The following is a 27,343-nucleotide window of genomic DNA, read 5'->3' as shown; positions in this document are numbered from 1 at the left end:
CACAGAGCAACAACTAGGAGCTAAAGCTTTTTTTCCCCAAGTATTTTATACAAAGTTTACCAAAAATTTTTTATTTTTGAAGATCATGTAACTTAACTAATAGTCAAAACATTGAACCTCAGTCACCATGCCATACACTCTTCTTTTTGCCTTACTAAATCTTTTTTTGTAAAAGCCAAGGCTCATAAAAAGCTCCATTCGTATAACCAATCCATTCTGTGCCAAAACACAGATGTCTAGCAGATGTCCTTGGTGAAGGTCACGTGGATGGGACCAAAACTTTGTATTTTAGAGACCATTGGGGGTCAGTAGAGAAGAAGTACACCTTCTGAGACTAGGAACCCTGAAGCCTTGTCATTTTTTTATAAGATCACAGTATCCCTTTGTTAATTTTAATATCCTTATATGTTACAATAGGAGGTACAGTATCCCTTACTGTATATAAATTTGTGCTTATATATGGGAATGACCATATTTGCCCAGAAAGAACAAACATGGGTCATTGTAGCTGGCACCATGAAAAGACCTAAAAAAAACTGTTCTTCATTTTGAATCTAGTTTACTTAGAGACTAGCTGTCACACATAAACATTTAAGCCACCATTACTTGCTAAAATGACAAATACAGGGCCGCTGGTGTTTAAATTCTGAAGGAGGATTGTGGCATTAACACAGACTTGAATGCTAGTGCACTGTTGGGCTACCACAATGTAATGCCAAGTAATGTATCCTCCTAAGATGATATAGAAGCATGCCAATCAGTTTAGTGTTTGGCTAATTGTAGACCTGATTCCTGTGTGTCCTGGTTGCTCTCAGATTATGGACTACTAAAAACAGCTACTTGTCGTGGCTACTAAAATAGACAATGCAGATCATTTACTGATAATCGTCTCTACATGTGTTTTAGCAGAGGCAATTCTCAGTATTGACTATGGCAGGGTATTTTCTGGTGTTTAGTAGCCGTGAAAAAGAAGCTGCTACTAGTAGCTCTCTGTGTCTTCACCCTTAGGGCAGTGGCACATGGGAAGATTAGTCTGCCACAATAAAGCTTCGCTACTGTGGGCGACTAATCTCACCGAAATGCCACCCCACCGCCAAGAATGTAAATCGGCGGTGGGATGGCATACGCGCCGCTTCAGTTTCCTGAAGTCGGCCAAAGTTGCCTCTCAAGAAACTTCTGCCCGTTCTGAAACTCAGATGGGCAGAAAACCAGACATGTGACAACCATATCTTAGATACCTGCTTATCAAGTATGTACAAGATAGACATGGGAGAAAGCATCATCTTCTGATGAAAGATGAGTGTGAAACTAGACACACAGGCAAAACTTTGAAATATCTAATATATCAGCCTATGAACCAACCAGTCTGATACTATATAGTTTGGAATGCAAAGTTCAATTTCCTGTTTCTGTTCTGAGGGGTTTTGAAAGATAAAGATACATTAGCATCACTTAAATGTCCGTAGGACACAAAACACATAGGGCAAGTGGAGATGCTGACTATTTTAATGTATCTTTGGATGAAGATGCCTGTCTGCCCATGTTATTACTGCCTACAGATTGCCACTCCCTGTGCTGAGGCTTTTTGCTTTTGTTAGCCAGACATGCCAGCTCACCTGCATTTTTAATTTCCACCTGCAGTAACAGCCCTATCACCCACTGTCTGTAATTTGTTGTGTTATAACCTTCCTCTAGGACCATTATGCCTCTTTGCAGTATTGTTAGGCTCATAGATCAAGGGGCAGATCCCTAAGAATGAAAGGAGAGTTGACTATGACAGACACTAGTACTGTCTGGTGGCTATAGCTTGCAGAGGGCAGAAAAACTAAACCTTGGTACCTGGGCTGTACCCAAGGCATGCTACTCCCACCTCTATGGAGGTCATGGGTCATGTAAAAGCCGAATGGCAACCACAGTCAAGTAGGAAAATGCAGGGACCATTTTTGATTTTTATACAGTTGTTAAGGAAGGTGCACACACAAGGAAGGACTGACAGACAGTGTGTGGTTTGTGGGGTGGTTTGAACATTTTGCCCCCACTAACAGAGCTACTAAATTCTGCAGTGAAAATATGCTTGCAATTTCCCCATGTGCAATTGTCCTAATGGAGAATATTCTTCTTTTATTATGCATGTATTCTTTTTAGCTACAAAAACCCATCAATGAATAAATCCTTATCCAGTCAGAAGGTGTATACTTGAAATTTGTTCACGTTATATACCCTGTGAGCAGAGGTAAGGAGTTGCGTAATTGTTCAGTGAGAAAAATGAGGCATCAGCATACAAAGCATATTATGCAATATGATGATGGCATCACTATCATATTAAACACTACAGTGAGAGCTAGTGGGAGCTGGCACCTCAAGTAAATTATACAGCGAGAAGCAGTCCTTATTAACACACCAAATATATTATATTGCGAGATATAGCACCCCAAACACATTACACACAAAGTGAGCACTGGTACTCAATTACTACTTTATACAGTGACGCAGTGTGTAGGTATTATCAGAACAAGAAAATTATACAGTGAGAGACAGTGAATACTGGCATCACAAGGACTGCCTGGCCTTACATGAAGCAGTTTATTGGCAATGCACCTCTCTCCTATGGATGCACTACTGCAGGTAATCTGGTCTGATGTGGCATTTGCTGCTGATCGACGGCTCCTATAAGTTTCTAAGTGCTGAAGTTAGGAAGGCTGGCAACTTTTAAGCCGCCCGGCCCTTTAAATAGTTGTGCCGGCTCTGCCATCAGCATATAGGTAATAAATACTCGCTTGTGTAGCTGCACCCACAAAGTTCACTATGACATTATTTTTTAAGCAAAGGAAACAGACAATAGAGACAACTGCAGTCCCATTGCACAGTATAATCAGTTAGTCAAATGAATGGCTATATTGACCTGTGACTTCTAATAGCCTTATGAACTAAAGTAGGGGTACATTATCCTATAATATATAGCAAATAGGTATCCTCACTTACAGCAAGTAATCCTATAATACATGGTGTCTTGAAAAAGTAAACAGGTTCTTCACCAGTTCTCTCATTTTACTGAATAACAAATCCTACACTGTAATGACAATGCCTGTGTGCTATACTCTGCCTGCCCTACCTTGCCTAAGTGTGCCATACTCTGACTGCCCTATGCTGATTGCGTGTGCAATAATCTTTCTGCCCTATGCTGCCTGTGTGTGCCATAGTCTGTCTGTCCTATGCTGCCTGCACTTGCCATACTCTGCCTCTCCTATGATGCCTGTGTGTGCCATACTCTGCCTGCCCTATGCAGCCTGTGTGTATGGCAAAATAAGGTTCAATGTTGATAAATGTAAGGTTATGAAAAAACATAAATGAGAGTTACACACTAAATCATACTGTTAGGAGGCCTCCTTAACTGAGAAGGATTTGGAGACTTTTGTGGTCAACAAATTGGGTAACTATAAGCAGTGTCAGTCTGTGGCTACTACACCAAATAAAGTATGGTCTTGCATAAAAAAGGGCATTAACTTTGGGTATGGAAATATAATGTTGGCATTATCATAAGTTCCTGGTAAGGCCTCACCTTGGATATGCACTGCGGTTTTGGTCCCAGTGCTTATGAGGAATACTATTTAGCTGGAAAGAGTGCAAAGACATGCAACTAAACTAGTAAAGTAGAACTAAACTAGTATGAAGAAAGACTGTCAAGGTTGTGGTTGTTTTCTCTAGAGAAAAGGTGTCTGCAAGGGGACACAATTAAACTATATAAGTACTTTAGAGGGCATTATAGACAGAGAGTGGCTGATTTTTTTTTCCCATAGGAAAAAAAGAACCAGAGGCCACCCCTTTAGATATGAGGAATGCCTTGTTGGGTGATGTTGTGATGAAAGATTCTATTAATTCCTTTAAAAGGTTTGGATGACTTCTTAGACAAGAATAATATCCAAGGCTACAGTGATCTCAAGATCTACAGTTAGTTTAGTATAGGTATGTGTATATATTTTTATATAAGTGACACATTTACATATATGCACTGCAGCAGTGATGTTCAGGTTGACAAAAAGCCTAACCTGCCACCTACCCAACTCGTTGTGCCATCATTATTTATATACCCATTATGGTGCACATAGGGTAGGCCATGGGCAGAATTCGGCCCATCACCTGCTAAATATGTTCTGAGCCAGCCTGAACCCATCTAACCCATGGGTAAAACTGTGGTTCCTGCAGGTTTCAGGCCAGTCTGCACATCAATACACTGGGGGTCATTTTCAAATATATGGATTTTTGTATTTTTTCCTTAACCTAAATTAACTATGTAACTCTCTTTTCTCACTTTGCTGTATACCACTTTTTATCCCTCTATGCCCCTGAAATATTGACTGCTACTAATTGTGTCAGTTGCCAAATAGTTGAACTAAAATATAGTTTTGATAAGGTGGGAAATTGAAAAAGCTGAAGGTATGTTTCTACATTCCTGAATGCAACAAAAACATTTACTATGCTTGTCTGTGAAGGTGTGAATGAGTGTCTGCTCAACTACCCATGTCTTGGTTATCACCCTTTACTAATGACCTGGGGCATGTGGATATCTGAACCCAAAGTTATGCTTGCTAAGCACTCCCATTTATGACTAGCATTGCATCTCCTTGTGTATTTAATGGTGGGCTCATGTGCTAATAGATTTGTGGACCCCACCCTCTTTATATTAAAGAAATAAGATACCTCTTAAAAAATAAATATCATAGAAAAGGTGCAATGTGTTAATGTTGTTAAAGGAGAAGGAAAGCCAAAGTCACTTGGGGGTGCCAAAATGTTAGGCACCCCCAAGTGACTTAAATCGCTTACCTTGTACCCCGGGCTGGTGCTCCTGTTAGGAGAAAACAGCACCAGCCCAGGGTACCTGTCGAGAGTGATTCCTCCTTTCTACTCGCGCTGCTGCTAAATGTTCCGGACAATCGCATGCGCAGTAGAGTGAAAAGCCGACTTCTCTGTTAAAGTTCCACTATTCACTCTACTGCGCATGCGCACGTGGCGAGACAGGAACTAGGAAGCGCTGCAGGTACCCCGGGCTGGTGCTGTTCTCTCCTAACAGGGGCACCAGCCCGAGGTAAAAGGTAGGTGATTGAAGTCACTTGGGGGTGCCTTACATTTTGGCACCCCCAAGTGACTTTGCCTTTCCTTCGCCTTTCCTTCGCCTTTAAGAGGGGCCTGGATGAGTTCTTGAACAAGGATAGTATCCAAGGCTATTGTGATACTAATATCTACAGTTAGTATTGATGTTGGTATATATGGTTTATGTATGTGAGTGTATACATAGGTCAGTATAGGTTTTTGTGGGTGCAACCAGTGGTCGCATAAAAGATTGAAAATTGCTACGTGTATGGCCACCTTTAGGCTGATGGTGGTACCCAATCAAATTTATTAAAGCGCCCCCTTCCACACCAAATTGCACCCATATTACCAAGGGGCACAAACGCACCAGGGACAATTGCTCTCTTGACACAAAAATAAATTAAATTCTGGTTTTCAGGCTGAAAATGTGTCTCTATTAGCCCCCACCCCTAAATAGTTGTTACTGGGGTGCAAGCAAGAACACCACCCTGCAAAAGCAAAGTAGCCCTTATTATCATTTTGAATTTGGGAAATTTCACTGGTTTGCAATTGTTATCACTTTTCTGAGTAACATCGTGTGTACAGAAGGACAAGACTGTTCCATTAACATTTTAGCCTGCAGTTATTGTTGATCCCCAAGTTCCAGGATCCTCTAACAGCATTTGGCTGATGATGGATACTGGGAGAGGCAGTTCCATAGCATCTAGAGTGCTGCAGGTTGCGTTATAAATATAGGAGTGCAGCTCACGCTATATTAGCCCCACTAGGACCGAGGACAGCCCTGCCCCCCCCCCCCCCCCCCTCCTGCTGCCTGGAAGCTCTCTAGGGGGCTAATGACCTCTCATTAGTGCTGCCCTGTCTCTCTCCCCTCCTGCTTGGCTCCCACTTCATGTCAATACTAGACACGCTCTCGCCCCTCTCTGTAACTACTTCATTGCCAGAAAGAAAAGAGAATACTGGAAAAAAACGTCGCAGGCTAATATTCACAGAGCATGCCAATGGTAAGTTTCAGCATCTATATAAATAACAATTGAACTGCATGTAGAAAGGCTACGTTTATCTCAGCTATGGCCGTTACTAATAGGCGTTTGACCGTGCATCTATTCAAATGCATGCGGAACACCTAAAAACACGTTTATGGATATTTATGTATTTCAGCACGCTTTACTGTATTTCTTAACTCCGCAAATATGCAGCATTTTGAATCTGAAAAACTCAAAGGATTGCAACTGTGCTAAAATGTATAATACTGAGTGTGGGCACAACCAGGAGAAATAAACTGGAATAAATTAGATTATTTGCTTAGCTGCGCTCAAACCTGCGTCTAAATCGCACGTCAAACGCTGGGGAAACACAAAACGCACGTATAACCACCCCCTGCAATAGGTGATAATGCAAAATAATGTTCATTCAAGGATTCATTTAGAGATACATTAACCCCTTCCCCGTTACAGACCAGATACAATGCCTCAGCCCTAGCCAGGCAGCAGGTAGGGCAGTAAAAGGGTTAATGTAAACTTCCTTGATCCATGGCAGGAGAGTGGTAGCCATGGCAGGAGAGTGGTAGCCATGGCAGGAGAGTGGTAGCCATGGTAGGAGAGTGGTAGCCATGGCAGGAGAGTGGTAGCCATGGCTGGAGAGTGGTAGCCATGGCAGGAGAGTGGTGGCCATGGCAGGAGAGTGGTGGCCATACAAGCAGTGGCTGAATAAATCCCAGCAGAAATATACCCTTGGTGACTAGCTGAGTGATAGTAGAAGAACTTTAGGACAGTAGAAGTCCTTGTGGCTCTGGGGGGCAGCCCGGTAGGATTGCATATGGTAACGCTGAGTGGATGTGAGGTGCGCCCATCCCGGGTAACTAGATACTGAGCACAGACAGTGATGAGTTTCCTGGGAGAGCCTCTCATGAGAGACGAGGCTTAGAAGTTTCCAAACTATTCCAGCAAACACGTTCCTGAGACTAGGGATTCCGCACGGAGCCTCGCTGGCACGATGAAGTAGCTGCCAGGCATGGCTGGGGCCGCTCTTACTAGCAGCGACGCCGAGTGAAGGATGTCGTCCGTCACACAACCCCCTCGCCCCCCCCTGTCCCCTCCCGCTGCCGCCAGTGATGTTTAAATGGGCCAAGTTGGGAGAAGCGGCGGAGAAGGCAAATCTTGTTTGGTCAGAGAGTGTGTGAACTCCAGTGTGTGACATGTAGCATGAAGGGATCCCCCAGCAGCCCCTAAGCACCAGGGCAGATCTGCTAGAGAGAGGGGCAGGGAAAGCAGCTCCGCTCCCTCACCCCAGGGATAGCCAGCTCACATGTAATCATTATTATTATTATCCTCATTAATACCCAGACAAGCGGAAGGCAGCCTGGCAGGTGGATAAGGGGGGATCCAGACCCACTAGCCGAAACTGGTTCTTTGGCCACAGGGTCAGCCAAGGGGCAGCAAGGAGGGGGAGAGGGGACATTGCGTGCCAAGGCAAGAGAAGCTTAAAGGGGCATAAGGGCACAGGGAGGTGAGTAGGGGGCCACTGGGCCCCAGAGTGCACTTTTTATCACTGGGGGGGCGGAGGTCGATCGGGGATCAATAAGAATTTACAGAAGCAACACGATGTCTCCGGCGGCTCAGCCCTCTCCGGCATGTCATGTCTCAGGCAGCTGCACATCAGCAGAGGAGTTGCACTGCAAGGAGCAGTGAAGCCCGACACTCGCTGCTAGGAAAAGTCGCCACTACCTAGAAAGCACAAAGTCGCTGCTGTAGCCCTCTGGGCGCAATTACAGCAGAAGGTGCGATTCCCGCGGACCAGGGGGCAACGTGGGGACACCATGCCGGCTATCAAGAGAGAGAGACCGGATCGAGAGGAGTTAGCCCTGGCAGCCTTTAACCAGCCCATGGACACCATCCCGGGTTACCTTGCAGCTGCTATCCCGGTAGTGACTCCGCACCCTCCGGCTTACGAGCACCTTTTCTCCCCCCACGCCCACCGTGCCTACCTGGGCTTGCCCGAGCCCCACCACCACCCCCCGCTGCCCGATGACATGATGCTGGAGAGGTTCTCCTCCATTCCGGACTTCCAGCCGCTCTTTGATCAGGGGGAGCCCTGCATTGAGGTGGAGTGTGGGGAAAACAAGGCTTTGCTCTACATCCAGAAGTTGTGCCAAGGGAGCAAAGGGCCGTCCATCCGATACCGAGGAGAGTGGCTCACCCCTAACGAGTTCCAGTTTGTCAGTGGCCGGGAGACTGCCAAGGACTGGAAGCGGAGCATCAGACACAAAGGTACCAGGGAGAGAGGGAAAAGTTAAGGCAAAGTCTGCCACCCAACCACAGTGCTACTCATTGGGGCATACAGGGTGGCTTTACTGGCTGGGGGTTGCTGGGAGTTGTAGTTCTGCTGCAGCTGGAGTGCCAAAACTGCCCGTCACTAGGGTTAGCGCTGACACAAGCCCACTGTCTTGTTCCTGGGAAAGGCTTGGGATTCTTAGGGAGTCTCTGTGTCTGGCAGGATCCTGTGCTGGCTTGGATGTTATTTAGGTAGGTTATTTATTAGCCTCTTATCTTGCTTCTGAGCATAGACTCTGTATATTCCAATAGGGGTTTTATTGTGGGCTATGTGCTAGCCTTGATAAGGGACTGGAGGCATAAGATATGTTATGTTTGATAGTATATTTATTAGGGGATTTGCTGTGATTGATGGGATCATTTTAAGGGCATTTGCTGTTACTGAAAGGACATTTGTCAAAGTGTCCCAGCAGTAGGAAATGAGTTAATTTAGTTGTTATATTTTTCTTAACTCATTGGATGCCGGATGTGGTTAAACCTCATTATCCCACGTAACTAACCGTGGAACGCTGTAAATGAGTCTAATCTAAAGGTTAATGGGGCATCAGGCAGCATATGGTTAGTAGCTGGGGCTCTGTTCCTGTGGTGCTGAAGGAAGGGAATACTCTGTGATACCCGAGTATCAGTGTGTAGCAAGGGACATGAGGGGGGATACCCTGCATGACTCTAAGTGAGGCACAGGAATACCCATTCACATTACTCATGGGGAGAAGGTCCGTTTGTGTGGAATGTGTTGAAACTTCCAAGTCTCCTTCTCCATGAGAGGTTTCTCTATTAAACTGGTCTGAGCTTACCCATAATGAGCACAGAGTCCCATGAACCTTCAGAGCCAACCTCTGTCAAACAGAATCCTGTCCGAATACCCCATGCCCAGGGGTTCTATTGCCTTGAAAGAATGCAATGATTATTCAGCTATAGGTGATAAAAGTATATAATTTCTATTACTTTTCTAGTGTTTTACTCTGTTACAGCCATGTATGGCTTGTACCCTTTACTTGGAGCCTGTGCAATGACTTAAGCCTCTGCTTTGTAAGTCTGTGTTAACTCTTTTATGTCTGCAGAGGAATAGTTAACTCTTTGCTCTCACTGGTTATAGAATGGGTTAATGCAGCTGCTTTCTTCCTGGAAGTGGAGTCTGGGGCGTGGGTAATATCCAAACGTGGTTATGGGAAGCTCCAAGGGCTGCTGGTGCTCAGAGTGACAGGAACCAACGCTGTTCCCCCCCCCCCTCTCTCTGCCGCCTCCCCTCCCTCCTCCTCCCCTCTCTCTCGGTGACCCCATATCTCAGGCTGGAGATTTGGCACTGAGGCTCAAGCTGCTGGGGTTGGAGAGGTAAATGGAGAGGGGCTGGTGCATCCACTGCCACACCCTACCATACCATGGATACCAAGGAATATGTTTTGTAGGAGTTTGGGGGAACAGGAAGGTCTTACGGTATTTTTTTCCAAGGAATAGCCTTTTATCACTTTCCACAGCTATATCAGCAGCATTATTAGCATGGTTCTTTATGGGGGTTTATGGAGCAGAGCTAAACTTCTGGGTAAATTTGATGGTGAATTAATTGCATTTTAAGCATACTGTTTGCATTTGAATTATCGGTGGGTAGGGTTAGAGATTAGGGATGTACAGCCTGGGACCCTCCAGCTGTTGTTGAGCTCCAAATATTGTACACAAGGAACTCCCTTTATTTCATAGGGATAACCTTGTGTCCCTACCACAACCAGTAATGACACCACTGATTAACAGTTTGTATTTTGCTGGACTTCATCTGGGGAAGGGGGTGGTAGTTGTGAATGAGCTAACTTTGCTTTTACAATTTATTGTACATCGGTCTGTATTCCAGCACATAGTGGAGCTTCACATTTACATGTCCTGCTCTTGTTTATTCCTCATGGCAGCATGTGGCGCTCACTGCTCAGCATTCTGTCGCCTATGGCACTGCAACAGTTAACAGAGAGGGACAGCGAGTGTGTCTAGTATTGATAGGAGGTGGGAGCCAAGCAGGAGGGGGGAGAGACAGGGCAGCACTAATGAGAGGTCATTAACCCCCCAGAGAGCTTCCAGGCAGAAGGAGGAGGGGGGGGGGGGGAGGAGTGTAACAGGAGAGAAGTCTGTTTATATGGTTGGGAAACTGCACTGTGAACTCAGTGGGCACTGCCAGTACTGTGACACTGGGGCTGACAGGAGGGCTTTATTTACACAGTGCGTTCCTCTGTCCTACATACAGATATTTTACTGGATGTCAAGGGGTCACTGATTAATATAGATTAGGGATATTTATGTGCAATGTATTATTGCTTGCTAAGTTATATCTTTGTCTTTTTATTGTAACCCTTAAACACATATTTTGTACCTTATTTTTTATTGATAAATTTGCATCTTTGCTACCAGCATACATGTTTATTTAAGCTCCTTACTGGTATGGATGCAATAATTCATTGTTAGGGTGAGAAAATGTGTGTGAATGCATGAGGTGAGGGTAGGCAGTGCATGCTCGGGCTGTATGAGTGCCCCCCCCACCAGGCACTGAGTGTCTCGGTGTCACCATGTTCTTACAATAGTGAGTTGGGTTTGCACAAGGCATGTTTCACTTGACTGCTTCCTTCTTTCTTGATGTTTTGCCATATCTCTGTACTTAGCCTGCTGGTCCTCACTTTGTCTCTTCTTTTCTCTCTTTCATATGCTGCTACCAGGGAAAAGTTTGAAGACTCTTATGTCCAAAGGAATCTTGCAGGTACATCCTCCAATCTGTGATTGCCCTGGGTGTCGAATTTCGTCTCCAGTGGTAAGATTATTGTTCTGTTTTAGTGCCACTCTTTCTACATCACCAAATGATCAAGTGTTTGGGTCTGAGAGGTCCTGCCACTGAAGCCGTCACTAGGTGCATGGGCTGTCTGCCTGGCAGATGTTATTGCTTTGTGCCTGCGCCAGATATTCTTCCTTGGCTTCTACAAAAGCAGTCTCTTTTGGCTTCAATTATCAATTTCCTTCAGACTTGAAGAAAAAAAGAGAGAGAAAAAGTACATGAAAGCAGCAAAGTTTGGCTGCATCCAACTGGATAGAATGGCAACATTTACACATTCCACGGTGACTCATATATTTCCAGTTTGCTATAATAAAGGCATAAATGGGGCTAAATGTACATACATGAAAATTATTTTAAAAAAAAATAGTCGTGCTAATACTCCTTATGTTTTTTAATCTTCTCTAAATGGGCTTTAAAGGGACTGCAGCTTCAGTATTCTCAAAGTAATAGTACTGAATAAGTAATGTTTATTGATGCAAACTGATAGCTATTGCAGACATTTGCCTATTGACTCAGAAAAGTGGTAAATTTTAATGCTTTGCTGTTTGTGTTGGGGGGTGGGGGGCACACAAGGCAGCTCTGATTAAAGAACTGCTGGCATGTTTTGAAAGTTACGCAAGTAAAGCCTACCTTATAGATCTTCATTTTAGAGACATCTGAAGAACCTTAGGTTGTCCATAACTGAGAACCTTATGTGGGCATTAACTGCCTTCTATCACTATAGGGGTTCCAATGAATTTCCCTAATTCCGTTCACAGTTTTTAGGCCTGAGGAATGTTTTTTGGAGTCTGCAAGAAATATTAAAGTAGCACTGGATCTAGGATTTTGTTTGGGATTCAACCAAATCTCAGGACTCAGGAGTTTGGATTTGAAGTTGGCCTAAGATGTAATGTTCAGTAGAACCAAATCCTTTAAAAGAGCTGGATCCAGCTGAATAAAAACATTATGAATTTGGTGCATCCCTAGCACTTTCTGTTCCAACCAAGACTTGTATTATGGCTCTACAGACAAATACATGTCTCCGTACAGATGAATAGTATATGCAAATCGCAGTTCAGAGATGGCCATATAATTTATTAGTCTGAATTAAACATGCAGAGCCAGTGCCTTCTCCTCCTGTCCATAATAACCTGGAGCCGTCTTGTCCTACGGATTTATCTGTGGCTTTTATCAGAACTTCCCTCACTACCAGGCTGCAAGCGCTGAAGGTGATAAAAGAATAGATGACGAGAGGGAATTAATGGCGAAGAACAGTAAAAATCAATGAAATCCTATAGGCAGACGGAAGAAATTAGTCAAAAAGACAATTTTGTGGATGAAATGGCAGTTTCATTGATATCCTGCTTTATTACCTAACGCCAAAGCAACTTACACGGCTATATAAATTTAGATTTTAAAATGCAGCTTTATGTGAGCCGTGCTCCACTTTCCTCTAATATATCACCAATGGTCTGGATCCACTGTAGCATTTCTCAGCCATGAGCCTTGTAATTCATTTGCTAAACAGTGCAGAGCTGTTGGATACAGGCCTGCATGCTGCTTAGGCTGGCTACCTGTTTAAGGGATGTTTGAGATCATAGATGTCCAGCTACTGTTTGATGATGCAGAACTGCAACTCCTGTCATTTATGGCAAGCATGTGACTGGCTGAGAATTGTGGGAGTTCTAAAAACAACTGGATGGCAGGATTTAGACACTATGCATATGTGGCTTCTAGAGGAGCAATACTGGCAGTTTCATTTTACACTTTATGTTTTCTAAAGTGTGTTAGTGATACCTATTAAGGCTTTATTTACACATCTAACTTTGTAGCCAAACTACAAGTTTCTATGTTAGAAGTTATAGAGCAACAACAGATTGGGTTGCATGGATTGAAATATCAGCCTTACTGTATGCCCAACTTTGGTGCCCTGGGGGTGGAACATGGGTCTGTGTGTTCCCATTGCAAAGAAAGCCACTCATAATGCACAGGTTAAGTTTAAAAAAGCCATAGTTGTGAGGGGTGGGGCTGACAAGTCAGTAGGCAAAATGTGTTTATAGTAGAAGATGTATAAAACTTCTGCAGCTGCCCTCTCCACAAAGTTTAAACAGAAATCTTAGAAACAAGGGTTTCCATTTGTTGTATTACTTCTGAATTGCAGTACCAGTACAGTAGTGTTGCAATATATAGTATTAGCTTTTTAGGCAGAGAGCCCTGCTGGGCTTTACCGACTATAAGGTTTCAAGTATGCAGGAGGCAGTTTGGGGCAAGCAGCACAGTAGTACTAAGAAAAAAAGAAAATTTAGTGTCATTCAGCTTGTGAAGTGTGGGCGAGGTGATGTTGTCAATGTATCCTTTTAATGTAGTCTTACTGCCATTTCTAGGGTTAATATCTTACAACTCCATTTTTTGCTGGTATATTTTGCATTAATATGTTTGTTGTCCGTTTTCTGTGTTGATCATACTGACATGTCTGGGGTTAATATGCTCATTGTGCATTTTCTGCAGTGATCTTACTAATATGTGTGGACAATAATAGCTAAAAGGTGTGGCAAAGGGCATAAAAATGTTAACAATTTTTTGTGGCCCAAGCTTCACTTTCACTTTATCCCCAGATATTCTTGAGAAAGCCACGCTCATCTGTGTACATAGAGGGGTGTGGTAACCGCACGTACATTTTTCTTTATTAAAGTAGGCAAAAAGAAGTTTCAGCATATTTAATAAAACTCAGTTAAACTTGATGTCAAATAAGGGGGTAACCTCCTCTTTAATCTAAAGCATTAATGCACAGGAAAACGGTATGTACCTGGCGCACTCCCACTGTTGCACCATAGGCATATGCCTCTTCTTTCTACCCCTAGTTCTGAACCTGGCCCTATCTTTGCTGAAATAGCGGTAAGTCTATAGGTAAATGCCCCTGTTTTAGGGGTGAATCTGTGCTACCTTTTTTGTCTTTTATTGCTGCAATGAAGCCATGTAGTGCAGCCTCAACAAATGTTATGTGTATCCAAAGCCCCCAGACAATCCCTCTCAAAATATCCCTGTTTATCCAGTTTATGTTTTTATGACAATATTTTGGAGAACTTGCTTTCTTAGTTAGAAAACTGTAATCTTCTGTTTGCAGTAAAAGTGAAAAAAAATTAAAAATTGGTGTCACATATACAATCTAAACATATAAAACTTTGTGTTATTATTTTGAACTTAGTTGTTACATTAATGACTTTGAAACTGCATGATATAAGGGTGCAGATCACAGGATAACATAGGAATTGGTTGTCAGCATCTGAATACAATCAACCAGTTATCTAAATGATTATTTTCCTAATGGATCGAGTGAGATTAAAGTTGTAGTAAGAACCCAATAATGGGCTACTGATCTGACTATTGACTTGTGCATATGTATGTATACTCCTAGGGGGCGATATGAGTGATTTTTCTGCTTCAGAAAAGTTGCTGGTGGTTTTCGTAAGCTTTTTATCTTGGGCCCAAAAAGCAGTGATGCAGCACAGAAGTAAGGGTTTTCCTAAGATCTTATTAGCTGGGGTCACAACAATAGCAAGTAATTTTATAGGGATGTGGCAATTTGTCTTGTTAATTCTAAGCGATCATATAGCTGCTGAAACTGGAGAGCTAAATAATTCAGAATCCACAAAACACAATAAACAAAGACAAACTGCATATTGTCTTAGAATATAACTGTTTACTTTATACTTAAATGGCACCTATTGGGACAAAATTGGTCCCTTACCAAAGGTGTTCAATAGAGCCTGCATTGCGGTTAGAGGAAACAATACTGTTGTTTTGAAAAAATTGCCCCCCCCACCAGCGCTATGCTGCCCACACGTTGAGGGAGCCCCTGATGTGGGCAGCCATGTTTCCTCATGTACATGTGCTTAATGTTAAAGCCTCCTGGCTCGTTCATTATGCTTCCTCCCGGTGCGGCGTCACTGGTGGGACAGCAGTCTTTTCTAAAAATAGTACTCTATAGCAGGGGTGGCCAAAACGTAGATCGCGGTCCACCAGTCGATCCCCTGTGGATTTCTGGTGGACCGTGTCGAAGCCGGGAAATGCGGAAGTGGGGCACGTTTATTGGGTATGCGTACGTACGCTGCGTTCCATACATATGCAGGGAGGAGTCAAAAGTAGATTGCCAGTGGAAAAAGTCTGGGCACCCCTGCTCCCTAGGCTCTACAAGCCTGCACCTTCAGTGGAGGAAACAATTTGGCTACAATAAGTACCCTTTCAAGTTAATTTAAAGGTGAACTGCGCCTTTAATTTTTTTATGATGTGGAATGCAGCAATTAAACATTAAAGCTCAACCTAGCTGGAACATTTGGCTCATTACAACCCCTGAGCTTGCCTGTCTGGCAGTCTGGAGTTCAAGGGGCCCTGGGCATGGCTAGGGCCCCAATCAGAGGGAAGAAAGTAATGAAGTTTATAGCCAACCTGCAACCTCCAGATGTTGCTGATCTACAACTCTTAAATTGTTGATAACAGCCTTTGGCTCACGTTGGACATCATAGAAGTGAATGTTAAGAATATCTAACAGTTGTTACAAAATGATTTATTTTTGTCACCAAGGGGCCCCTTTAGCTAATGGGTGCCAGGGTAAATGCCCTTTCTGCCTGTCATACAACAGACCCTAGTCGCTGACTATATCCTTATCTGGGTGACCCCATGCCTACAAGTGAAAATTTGGCTCCCCAGCTGCGCCAGAGCACGTCCGATCGCCCCCTCCCCATGCGGTCAGACCTCACAGCTGTCAGATAAACCGTCTCTCTGTGCTACTGGGGGAGGTGATCTTCAGTGGGGTTGTCAGTGTCGCACACAGATATTCAGCTAACAATTCCCCTTTGAAAGCACTCAGGAAATGGGCAGGACTTGTCTCCTTCTGTCTGTTGACTGTGGTTTCAATGTCAGGGGCACGCCGGGCCCACTCCGATGGTGCTCAGCGGGTGAGGGGATGCAGGAGGGAAGCCCAGACTCCTTTCATAAGCACCTTGTTCCCCTGCCAGGGACCTCCCACTCTCTCTCTCTCTAGCACGACCAAGAAACTGTCAGCTTTATGTGCTGGAGTGTGGAAATTGCTTTGCTGCCAAATCCCTGAGATGAATAGGGAGCTTTCTTTTTAATAATTGCTATTAGGAGAACGTGTAAGTCCCAGGCTCCGGCTGGCATGGGGCCAATCTCCAGTCTCCTTCTCATCCCTGTAGTTCATTGCTCTCTCTTATCTGCTGTCTTCTCCCTTGCAAAGGGTTAACCGTTGCAAATAGGCAGCCCACCCCTGTCGTATCCAATTTGTAGTGTCAGGGAGGCTAGAGGGGCTTTAATTAATGTCTGTGCTCTGGTTTGAGGCTGCGTTCATGTGGCCCTTTTGGGTTTTCTGTGATTAGGAGAATTGATTTGAAGAGGAAATTACTTGGCGAGGGCGAAGGTGGGGAGGAAGGGGGGGTTGATAGTTTCAGAGAAGCCAGCAGATAATTGAAGGGGATAAGAGGGAAGTTGGGAGGAAGCAGCTTTTAGAGACAGTAATAAGGATCCATGTGAGAGAGGAATAAGTGAGGGTTTTGTGAAGCGGATGTCAGTGGTGCCCTGTGATGTGCAGCTTGTGGGTCCAAGCTTGGCATACAGTGGGGGCAGATGTGCAGCGAGCGGGGTTTTCTAAAGCCCAGATTTATGCTAGAAAAACTGACCTTTACCATTAAAGAGGTATAGAGCATAATGCTAATATGGCCATAGCGCTATATGGATGGAAAAGGTGGGTGCCCAACCAATAAAGTTACAAGATGGAAATGTTAGGATGAGAATCTCTTCCCCCTGTCCTGTCTTGTGCTTGTGATATAACCCAATATCATAATTTTATTAGGGGATGACAAAGTACTTGACTTTTATGACATGTCTGTGTGTAGTCTCTGATTAGCCAGATGCTCACCTATTTGGCATACGGACACTGATTTAATGCTGATGGATGACATTTTCGTGTATGCTGGCAGGCATACATAGCAGGTTTTGTAGTTTAATGTCTAAATAGGCATCATGCACAAAACCCATTTACCATAATATCTGTATCTAATGATGTACCCAGCCATTGTAAGCTGGCATGCACCTGCTTTTTTAGCCTCACCAGCTGACCATTGCTCTACTAACCAACAGCAACAGAGTTACTCCTATTCCGCCCTGATATATGCCATTATGCCACTGTGTTTTGCTGCAGTTCACAGTGAATCATGACATTTTTTATCAAATCATATGGAAAGTTTGTTTCATTGGAAACTGGTCTGCACTGGGTTGTGAGTGCAATGGATTTATCAGCTTGAACATACCATGCCCTCTAATTGCAACTCCCAACATCCAGCCATGTCCACAGGATGACTTCAAGATTTTACCATGAACAGTCTGTACCATGTGAGAAGACATGGAACAAAAGCAGTTCTGTCAACTATGGAGATGTGGGAGCTCTCAACTTATCATCTGTATGCATTTATGTGGAATTACAATCGTCCAGAATCTACACAATTACTTTTTTTTCTAGCACCCTTACAGATGGAGCACTATTTATAATAAAGGCTTTCTAAACCCCATATCAATTTACTTTGTTCCCATGGCACATCTCTAACATGCACTGGCTGTCACTTCTAACTCACCCTACAAGTCTGAACAGTCGTTATGTTCTCACTTTGTGACACCAGTTCAGCTCTCAGTGCAGCTGTAGACAGGCCACTAATTCTTAGTTTGGTAATGGTCACAATAGGTGTTGTGTGGTACCAGGAAAGCTGCTTCTGCTGTGTTGCCACGGTAACCAGAGATATTGCCTGAAGATAGGAAAGGGCAGGCATCCCATCTCCCCACTGTCTTAAGCTCCGGTAATAGAGTGATATTAGATGAAGGGAGATAATTATAGGTCACTGTGCCCTGTCTGGCAGGCAGTGTTCATAGAGGTTAAAGCGCAAGCTGCCATCATTAGGTGTAAGAATAAAAATAGTATGTATTTAAAAAAATCCATTTGCCACTTTTAGGTACTTAAAGGGTAATCAACTAACTGGGTTCCAGAAAATGATTACACTGCTTATACCTCTACAATAGGAAAACTAACTATAATCAATCTTAGATCATCTTTTAAAACAATCTTTGTTCCAGTTTTCACGCTCCAGAAATTTTAAAATCCTTTCTTTTCCACTTAAAATATATCTTAAATAGCTCATTTTCTCTACTTAAGACATGTCTACAATGTGTTTTTTTAACTACTGTAACCACCAGTTTATTGACAGCATATTTGCCATTTGAATGGATGAACCATACCATACCAAATGGCTCATATTTATTTTATGAACCAAACAGTACAATATTATACCAGATGAACAATACCATATCCTCAAATTGATATATTTGTATAATATGTTCTAATTACTTCAAAGTAATCATACCTTGACTACGGCAAACAGTTATGAACCTCTTGGACATTAATCCACCTGTGGTCTAAAGGGACCTTATACTTTTGTTGAAAAGGCTTCCCACAGCAGTATACCCCATTAGCATGTTTTACTGAACAGTTATAAAATAATTAGTGAAAGTGTGGGTTTCCACAAAGTACTATGTTTTACGTCCACATGCAAGCAGATGAATTGGTATCTAATGAAATTGATCCTACTGTGTAGAAATGTGCTGGGGAATTTAGATTGTAAGCTCCGCTGGGGAAGAGACTGATATAAATGATGAACGTTCTTTGTAAAATGATGTGTAAATATGTTGGCATAAATAGCTGGAAATACATTAAAAAAAGTAAAGCCTATTGACTCTTCAAATGTTAAAACCTGTGCGTGGCAGAGGTTACTGTGAACATTTGTAATCACTTCCCATTTTTGCCATGTCACAACGTCTGTGTGCCCAAGTCATATTAATAATAAAAAACTAGGTTGCGTTTTTTTTTTTTAAATAAGTTCTAAATTGCACCAGTGCAGTTACCATAGCAACCATTAATAGCTTTGCTTTCATTGTCTAACTTGCAAGGGCATGCCTGAATGCTACTGGTAAGTTCACTGCTGCAATTTAGTTAGTAAATAAACTGTACTTTAAGTTCTGAGTAGGGAGGGCCTCATTAAAGGTGGCCATACATGTTCACATTTTAGGCTTCTTCTGACGAACACTTGGATATCAGTCATACGTTTAAATGCAGCGATCTGAAACTAACATTCAGACTGAAATTGTAGGATAAAGCCCTTAAAATACAAATCGGAGAATTATCCTAAACATGAAATAGTTGGCATACACCAATCATATGAAGTGACTTCCATTGTACTGTAGGTCCCAAAAAGAATATTGTTTAATACACAATACAGACCCAGATTTTATCAGTCCACACGGCCCCTTAGTGTGCTTTATGGTGAAGCAGAGGCATCAATGAGCATGGGACTTCTGGGTGCCACAACATCTGCTGGCGGGGCAGTTTTGTTTCTTACAGCTACACATAGTCCTCGGCTTGGTGTCCTAGCAAGGCTGGGGTGAATGTCCTTGCTTGGAACTGGTAGCAGTCCCCCTATCATTCAGCAAATTGGTTTGTGTGGTAGCAGTGTAGCAACAATGGCATCTAGAGGGGTGATAATACTCATTTAAACCAGAGCTCAGTAAATCATAACTAGTCCTTTCTTCCAACCTATGGCTAAGGTTTTCCTCCTCGGCTAGTGTCAAGCAAGGAGGCTGGCCATCATCCCCTAAATTAATGATTATGAGTCTTGTTTTGTCAAGGCTCACAGCTTCAGGTTTGCAAAACAGTCAGGTTTAAGAACTTCAAGTAGCAATTGCTAACGAAAGCAAACCTATCAACAAAAACTGATCAACATGACCTTTAGGTACCTTTTTATGTAGATTCATAATTTAAAAAGTAGTTTTATCGTGTCAGTATCACTTTAAATGTGGGCCAGCCATAGGCCTAAAAGCTATTGTTCCTTATATGAGAGTCAACAACCTGCGCAGGACTTTACTGAATCAAATTGGACTTATAATATTAATGCTGTAAGCAATCATGGTTGATTGGTAATTATACACAATGTGATCAAGTAACTGCAAGCCAATTCCGGGATATGCACAAACCCAGGAAAAATTTGTCCTGACCATGTACATTTTTGCAGCTAGTAAGCAATTAGGTCTTGAGTTGAGTAGTTAGATGTGTTATTTTTTGTTATTGGTTGCAAGGCTTTAGGCTTATGTCACATGGCATAAGCCTTACATTTTGTAATGCAAACTGTAGCTCTCTATCTTTTAGGGTAATATCCCACGGAGTGATTTAGTTGCCTACAACAGATCTCTGCTACCGTGGGTGACCAGATGCTCTGAATGCCTTTCCACCAGCAACAAAGGGTATTGCTAGTGGAAAGGCCTATGCAATGCTTTGGTTTTCCAAAGTTGCGCAATGTTGCCAGCAGGAGGAAACTTTGTGCGACTTCAGAAAACCGAAGCAATGCGTAGGCCTTTTCACCGGCGATTACCTTTGTTGCCTGTGGAACAGCGTTCAGAGCAATTGGTATCGCCACGGGAAAGGGATTTTGGAGGTTCAACAAATGTTTTTAATCTGTAAGTAGTGTGCCCTGTAACCTAAATATCTAATATAAACAAAACTATTGAAAAACTATCTATGTCTTGCTTAATTAAATGCCTGCATAGGATAGTATCAGCCCAAGAAAACACAAGTTATGTCACTTTATCTTTTTTTGGAGTGACTTAACACGGTAGACACATACTTAACTATATGATTCTGTAACTTGAAATCACTGTCTGAACATTTATCCAATTTATTATACATTCCATGCCATGGAAAACACCTTTTAGGCCGTTACAACATCTGACTGCAGATTCCTTGCCTGAAGATACTACCTAAATGCTGCACACTTATCTTCAAATTGCTTGCCTGTAGATACAAAATACCTTGGCTCTGCTCCCACCATATGAGAAACTTGTAGTCAGAGAGTAATCAAAATTATAATTGTTTATGGTTTATAAATTACGCAGTGGTATTTTGTTCTTGTATTATCAGCTTTGGAGAAATTAGTTTTTTTTGCATTTTTTTTCAATATGGAAGGATCTGGGTAAGTGTTTTTCAGCAATAGCTAAACATTTCCATTGGTGCTTGATTTTGTATGCTATCTCTTCATGGCATTGGTAGACTCATTTTTTATTTTTAGCCTATATAAATACAGTATAATTCTGGCCCTTCTTTTGATAACTTCAAGATTGCTCGAATTAGCAATGTGGGTATATAAATAGGGGTAACAGTAGTACCAACTAATATATGTCTGCCATAATAGCCAATACCAACACATTTCTTGAGGTCAACAGGATAAACTTATTCCCAGACACCCAAGCCACTTAGAACATGTGTAAGTGATAGTAACAGCATTGATTCTGGCAAGTTGCAACTTTGAGATTTTTTTTTTTTTTGGCAACTCTAATGCAAAATGTATATCAATTATCAATACATTGTAATGTATTAATTAGAAAAGCAATTATAGTTTAGTAAGCTGACGGGAGATTTTTTGGGAACTTATATCTAATTCAAGTCATTACTGCGTCCTATTGTGCTTTAGTAAATGACAATATGGTAACAGGGGGAATATGGTTTGGGTGGTCAGTACAGATGTCCTTAGTGTCCTTAGTGTGAGAGTAATGGTGAATGGTTTTTAATGACTGTTGTTGGGAAAATTATTTGAGTTGCCTAATATCTTAAAGTGCTTTTTTCATGCTTTTTATTTTTTTACTTGGGTCATTTTGGCATCTTTTTTCCTAAAAAATAGAATTTGATTAAAGTCTGTAATTATTAAGAATGACACACTTTGATACATGGAAAACCATGCTTCCTCCTGGTTTTATTTTGTAATTTTATAGGCTTTGGATTCTGGTAGTTTGTTCTGGGCATGTTCTGGTACTTATCAAGATTTGACGCTACTATTTCCGGAAGATATCACTTTAAGAAAAAATGTGTTAAAAAATGACACGGTTGTTTACAGCCTGGCAATATGTGGTGAATTGTGTTGCCTTTTTCACAACCCATAATCTGATCCTAAATGTTGAAAGAAGTTGCTGCAGCAAAAGAAATAGTCCCCAGAAGAGCAAAGCAGAAAAGCTTTAAGCATGCTTATTACACATGACCTGTTTGGGTCTTCTCCCTTGGATTCACTCTTGCTCCATAGCACATCAAGCATGTGCGCTATCCTTTATATAGTATCAGTTACCTACAGGTGGATACTCTGTATGAGTTTTTACATTGTTGTTCCAGTCAAGGAATAATAAGCATAGAGAATATACCGGACTTTAAGGAGAAGGAAAGGTAAAAAGCTTTATCAAAAAGGTCTATGTAAATACAGCCTAAAGCACTCACAGAAACGCTGCACATAGTCCTCTATCAAAAGAATCACAGGGTTTCTTGTCTCCTATTTTGTATACATGTTCTTTGGTATCAGACTTCTTCCCTCAGAAAAATCCTTAATTTCTGGTGCCAAAGTCTACACAGCTCTCTCCCTTCTCCTGCTCCCCCTCCCATAAGGATTCAGAAGAATTCACTCTCCCTCTCATCAGAATGTGTAATCTGTGCTACCAATAGCTAGAGCTGCAGCAGGAAGCTACATGAGACCAAGCTAAAATGGCAGCTGCTATCTTAAACAAATGGAGGGAGATTCTAGGGCTGTTTACTCAGGTATGGTAAAGCTTTCTGCAGAATAAATATAACATTCTAGGTGGTACTAATGTGGCTAATCTATTGGCAGTAAAATGCCAAAATGACTTTCCTTCTCCTTTAATTTACTTATCATAAATGCACCAACACACCCACAGGTCCACAATATATATACAAACTAAATCGCTGTCTGATGTAGCTAGTGCCACCCTACAATTCCACTGACACCCCACCCCAGAAGAGAGAACCAATTTACGTGATCAGGTGCCAGTTGCCAAACAATATGTATCATAGAATGAAATAAAAGTAGGCTGTTTGCCACAAAATGTTAAATCTTACAGTTTTTAGCCACCCCCCAACAAGCATGAAGGAGATTGACCTGACAGTTATTGATGATTCATAGTCTGCCCCTGCTTTCCTCCCAGAAATGATGGATTGATACATTCAATAAACTGATTATTTATCCCGTGGCACTCCCTGTTGTAGAAGCTACGCCAGCTCCCCAGGCTCAACCTCTGCTTTCATGCCTGTCTTTTATTCCCTTTTAGTATTATTCAAGAAATATAAATGCCATTTCCTGGCTTCTCTCCGTAGAAGTTATTATGGTAATTCTGTTAGCTGAGAAAAATGAGCAACCGCTATGTTCTTTTATAGCGGAATTTCTGTATCTTCCTTATCATTTTCACCCCAGGACAGCATAAGAAGGCAGTATAAAAACATTAATCCCTAGCATTTGGCTTCAGTGCAACGGAAAAAGCCATAATAGTGTAAATGATGCAGGCATCAATTGTCCACTTGTCTTAAGTAGACTGGGCAATAGGCTGACCTCTAACTCTCAGCCTGTGATATACTCTCTTTGTAATATAAAAAATGCAACTGTGCAGCAGATATAAATAAGGAGACATGGTTTTGGTGTAGGGAAGAGAGGGCATTCTCCCTGGTCCACTAGTATTAGGGTAACCCTTTGTGGAAAAATGTAGATTTAAAATACAAAGACCATATTATATTGAGTAGCAACACCCAAATGTCCAACCTGTGGTCCTCCAGCTGTTATTGGAATGCAGTAACTAAAAGGCTAGGGAATGGACATGCTGATTTTTGTTACTTTTTATTTGGTAATGATCCCAACTTTTCTGCATTACCAGTGCTCTGTTCTCTTTTTCCTGCTCAATAGATAACTGTACCAGCAGTAGGCCCCATTTATGAATTAACTTCTTACTATACTTGTATCTAGGCCCCATTTATGAATTATCTTCTTACTATACTAATATCTAACCAGTATTATGGCTAATATGAGAGGAAAGGAAGACAGGGTAGCAAAGTGGAAAGAAGTACCTCTGACTTCCTTTTATTATAAATAAACTACTATAAGTAACTACAAACATACCAAAAAGGAGGGAATTGATCAGTGAACATTCACTGGCCCCATATTTTAAGGCAGAACTACAGGGGAGACTTTAGTCACAGAGACTTATCTGTCCCACAAAGTCAGGTCATGATACTGCTGTAAGAGGCTGCAAAATGTAACCCCCTTGCTGTTACATAAAATCTGATCAGATAGTCAGATCATCTGGTTGGTTTCATGTACCTACTATATTTCAGTGAGACTATTTATCAAAGAACGAAACTACTATTGACTTCTATTGAATATATAGGGCCATATTAATCAAAAATAAAATACACAGTATTTAGGCACTTAATAAAATATTTCTAGACACCCTGTTACCTCGAAATCCTTTTATACCACTCACACTCTGCTTTATACATTATTTAGTACTTGCAACCAACATAGGGAAATGAAAGATACTATACTTATTTAATGTCCTGAGACAGAAAAAACATGATACCAACTACGCATATAGATAATATAATGATACGGTATGAAATATATATATAGAAAACATATCCCACAACTTCACTGGGTTTTATAATGTTGCAGCCAGGGGGGAACATTCCATTGTATTGATTCATAATCCCTTAATTTTATGTCCAGTACATTAGATCAATTGTGGTTCACCATAAGGAACACCATGTTCAAGACTTATCAATATAGACAGGGCTTCCCCATGCGGTTCCATTTGAAACACACAGGAGTGGCTTGGGTACTTTTCATATACTTCACAAGGAGACAGTTTTGCATAAGAGACCATAAGAGGGAAAACAAAATGACACTGGAATTTCCCTGGCTTTCCAGCAGCAAAAATTGTGATAGTTTTTTCCTGGGCAGCCAGTGCCCAGGATTTCAGTTGTACAGCCCTACAGTCATATATAACCTTTGCTTCCAAACAATACATTTATCAGGAAATGGGATAAAAAACACTGTAAGTATCATATGTAGCAGATGCTCCTGATGTCTCTATGAGAGGAATTAAAAGGACAATTAAAGGTATTGGTCCTTTTGCAGGATACGGGAAGCAGCCATCACTCTGTCTCACTGGGAGATATTTCTTATTGCATGAGCAGGAGGTAAGTACGATAAGCGCTGGTAGGGTAAAACATATATACATTACTTTTGGGGTCTGAAGAAACGTATCACTTCCCTCAAGTCAAACGTATTTTTGGCACCAGCATACAATATATATACTAATAGGACTATGTTCATTTTTGACGACCAGGTTTTTCTGCCTGGAAATAGGAGCATTCGCTTGGAGTTATTACTGATTTGTTGTCATACTATTGTGTTTATTTGCTGTGGTCTGCCACTCAGTAGACCTGTGACGTGGTACTTTTTGATGTACTGGAGCATGATAAATTGGAAAAAGGAATATATATATATATATATATATATATATAAAGCAAGACAGTGAGCTGCACACACCAGGACTTGGCAAAAAAATTATAAGTTTATTTAAGCAAAGAAATCCAACGTTTCAAGCACTAACTGTGCTCTAATGATCATTATTATTATTATTAACACATATTTATATATACATACCAAAATATGTATAATGGGTGTTTACAATAAACATATATTACGTACAAAAAACCCCACAATTAATAAATGATGTAAGAGGTAAAATATTGAGCTGAAATGAGCTGCAAAATTTAGTGGCACTGTTGGGGTTAAGCTGGGAAGAAGGAAGTTTTTCCTTTATGTCAGTCTTCATCTGTCTCCAACTGTGGGAATCTTTTGTAGATTCTTCATTTGGGGATTTGAGGAGCTTCTGCCGCTGAAGCTACATCTCCAACAGTGAGGAGGTGAATGCCTAATTCAAAAGGACATCTGGGATATTTCCTCAGTGCCCTTGGAGAATTTGATCATTTCCTGAACTTCTGTGGTTACAGCTTGGGAATACATCAGTATATTTTACCCATTTGCCACCCTAGGGGCTTGCATAGTAGTACAGCTGAACAGAGCATATAAAGGGTAATTTATTAATGTTGGATGCAAGCTCTTTGCATCCCATTCTGCATGCTCAGTAACTGTGCTCTATGTTCTTCTCACATCGTGCCAAGTGCTGTAGGTTCTACATTTCTGGGTTCAGTTAAAGTCTACTGGATTTGTGTCTTACTAGGCTTTGGCGTTCTACTATACATGTGTGCCCTGCATATGACATCCACTCCCTAAGATGACCCTGTCTGCGAAGGGAAGGATTTGTGCCAGTTTCTTTCACTTTGCAGGAATAACCTAATGTTTGTACTTTGCAATTTAACTCCATTGTATTGATACCCAGGGTATAGAATGATATTTCTTTAAGGAGAAATTTTGACAATAACACGTAAAACATGTACTTTAGTCTTATCTCTCTTGTATACCCTATGCACTAAGCAGCTAATATAGACTTTGTGTCTTGGGTCTGTTCTGGCCTACATTCTTTGGTTCATAGATTATACGCCTTATGGAATTTCTCACTGCCTAGATGGATATCCTTCTTCCTTTGTCCCAGATGACAATTACTAAGTTTGTTTCACATGGGTTGTGCTATTTGCTAATATTTAGGACCTAAATGGGACATTGTTTATTTATTTGGGATTAAGCTCAGCCTTCATTTTGCTGAAACCATGCTTATGATAGTGGTTTAACTTATCCTGGTTTGAGAGGAGCACGCACAACAGAAACAAATTCCACTCCACTGGGGCCAAGATGAATGTTGTGGTGTAATTTATAGAAGCTACAATTTATAACTGCATCTGGGAAATCATCGGCCTATATTTTTCTGCTTAACATGCCAGGCTGTTGGTTTGGGAGTGCTTAAGCTTCCACTTCAGAGGCCTTGGTTGGTGCCTGCAGAGATCACTTACAGCTTTCTTTCCGTTCATTCTGCTTGTGGTTTTGTGAGCATTACCCGGAAGGAGCGATGTCAGAGAATCCCCTACAGTCTGCCCCCCCTGCTTTCATTTACACAGGACTTGCTGCAAGGTGTTGCCACCCTCCCTCACACATATGCACTTTTATAAATACACATATATACCACAAGAGTGGGTTCCTTAAGGCAGGGGAATACCACAGAACCAGAGGAGGCGCTAACCACTTTCTCT

General features: G+C 41.8%; 1 protein-coding gene across 14 annotated transcripts in view; it reads left to right on the top strand.

The window, feature by feature from the left end:
- The first annotated feature begins 5,992 nt into the window (after positions 1-5,992).
- samd11 (sterile alpha motif domain containing 11) overlaps positions 5,993-27,343 on the top strand; it is a 113,624-nt gene continuing 92,273 nt past the window's right edge. The window contains exons 1-2 of one of the 14 annotated variants that reach the window (XM_012965906.3): positions 5,993-6,089; positions 11,111-11,202. In XM_012965906.3, coding sequence (XP_012821360.2) covers positions 11,131-11,202 — 72 coding nt within the window. In that variant the 5' untranslated portion in view covers positions 5,993-6,089; positions 11,111-11,130. Of the gene's footprint in view, positions 6,090-7,040; positions 8,355-8,588; positions 8,610-9,687; positions 9,750-9,788; positions 9,852-10,554; positions 10,620-11,110; positions 11,203-27,343 lie in introns of those variants that run through there. The other 13 variants (XM_012965908.3, XR_001171177.3, XM_012965902.3 and 10 more) reach the window with 13 other exon arrangements.

This window comes from Xenopus tropicalis, chromosome 7, assembly GCF_000004195.4.
Source record: "Xenopus tropicalis strain Nigerian chromosome 7, UCB_Xtro_10.0, whole genome shotgun sequence".
NCBI lineage: Eukaryota > Metazoa > Chordata > Amphibia > Anura > Pipidae > Xenopus > Xenopus tropicalis.
Note: the sequence above shows the minus strand (reverse complement) of the source record. Positions and strands in the feature narration are given on the sequence as shown.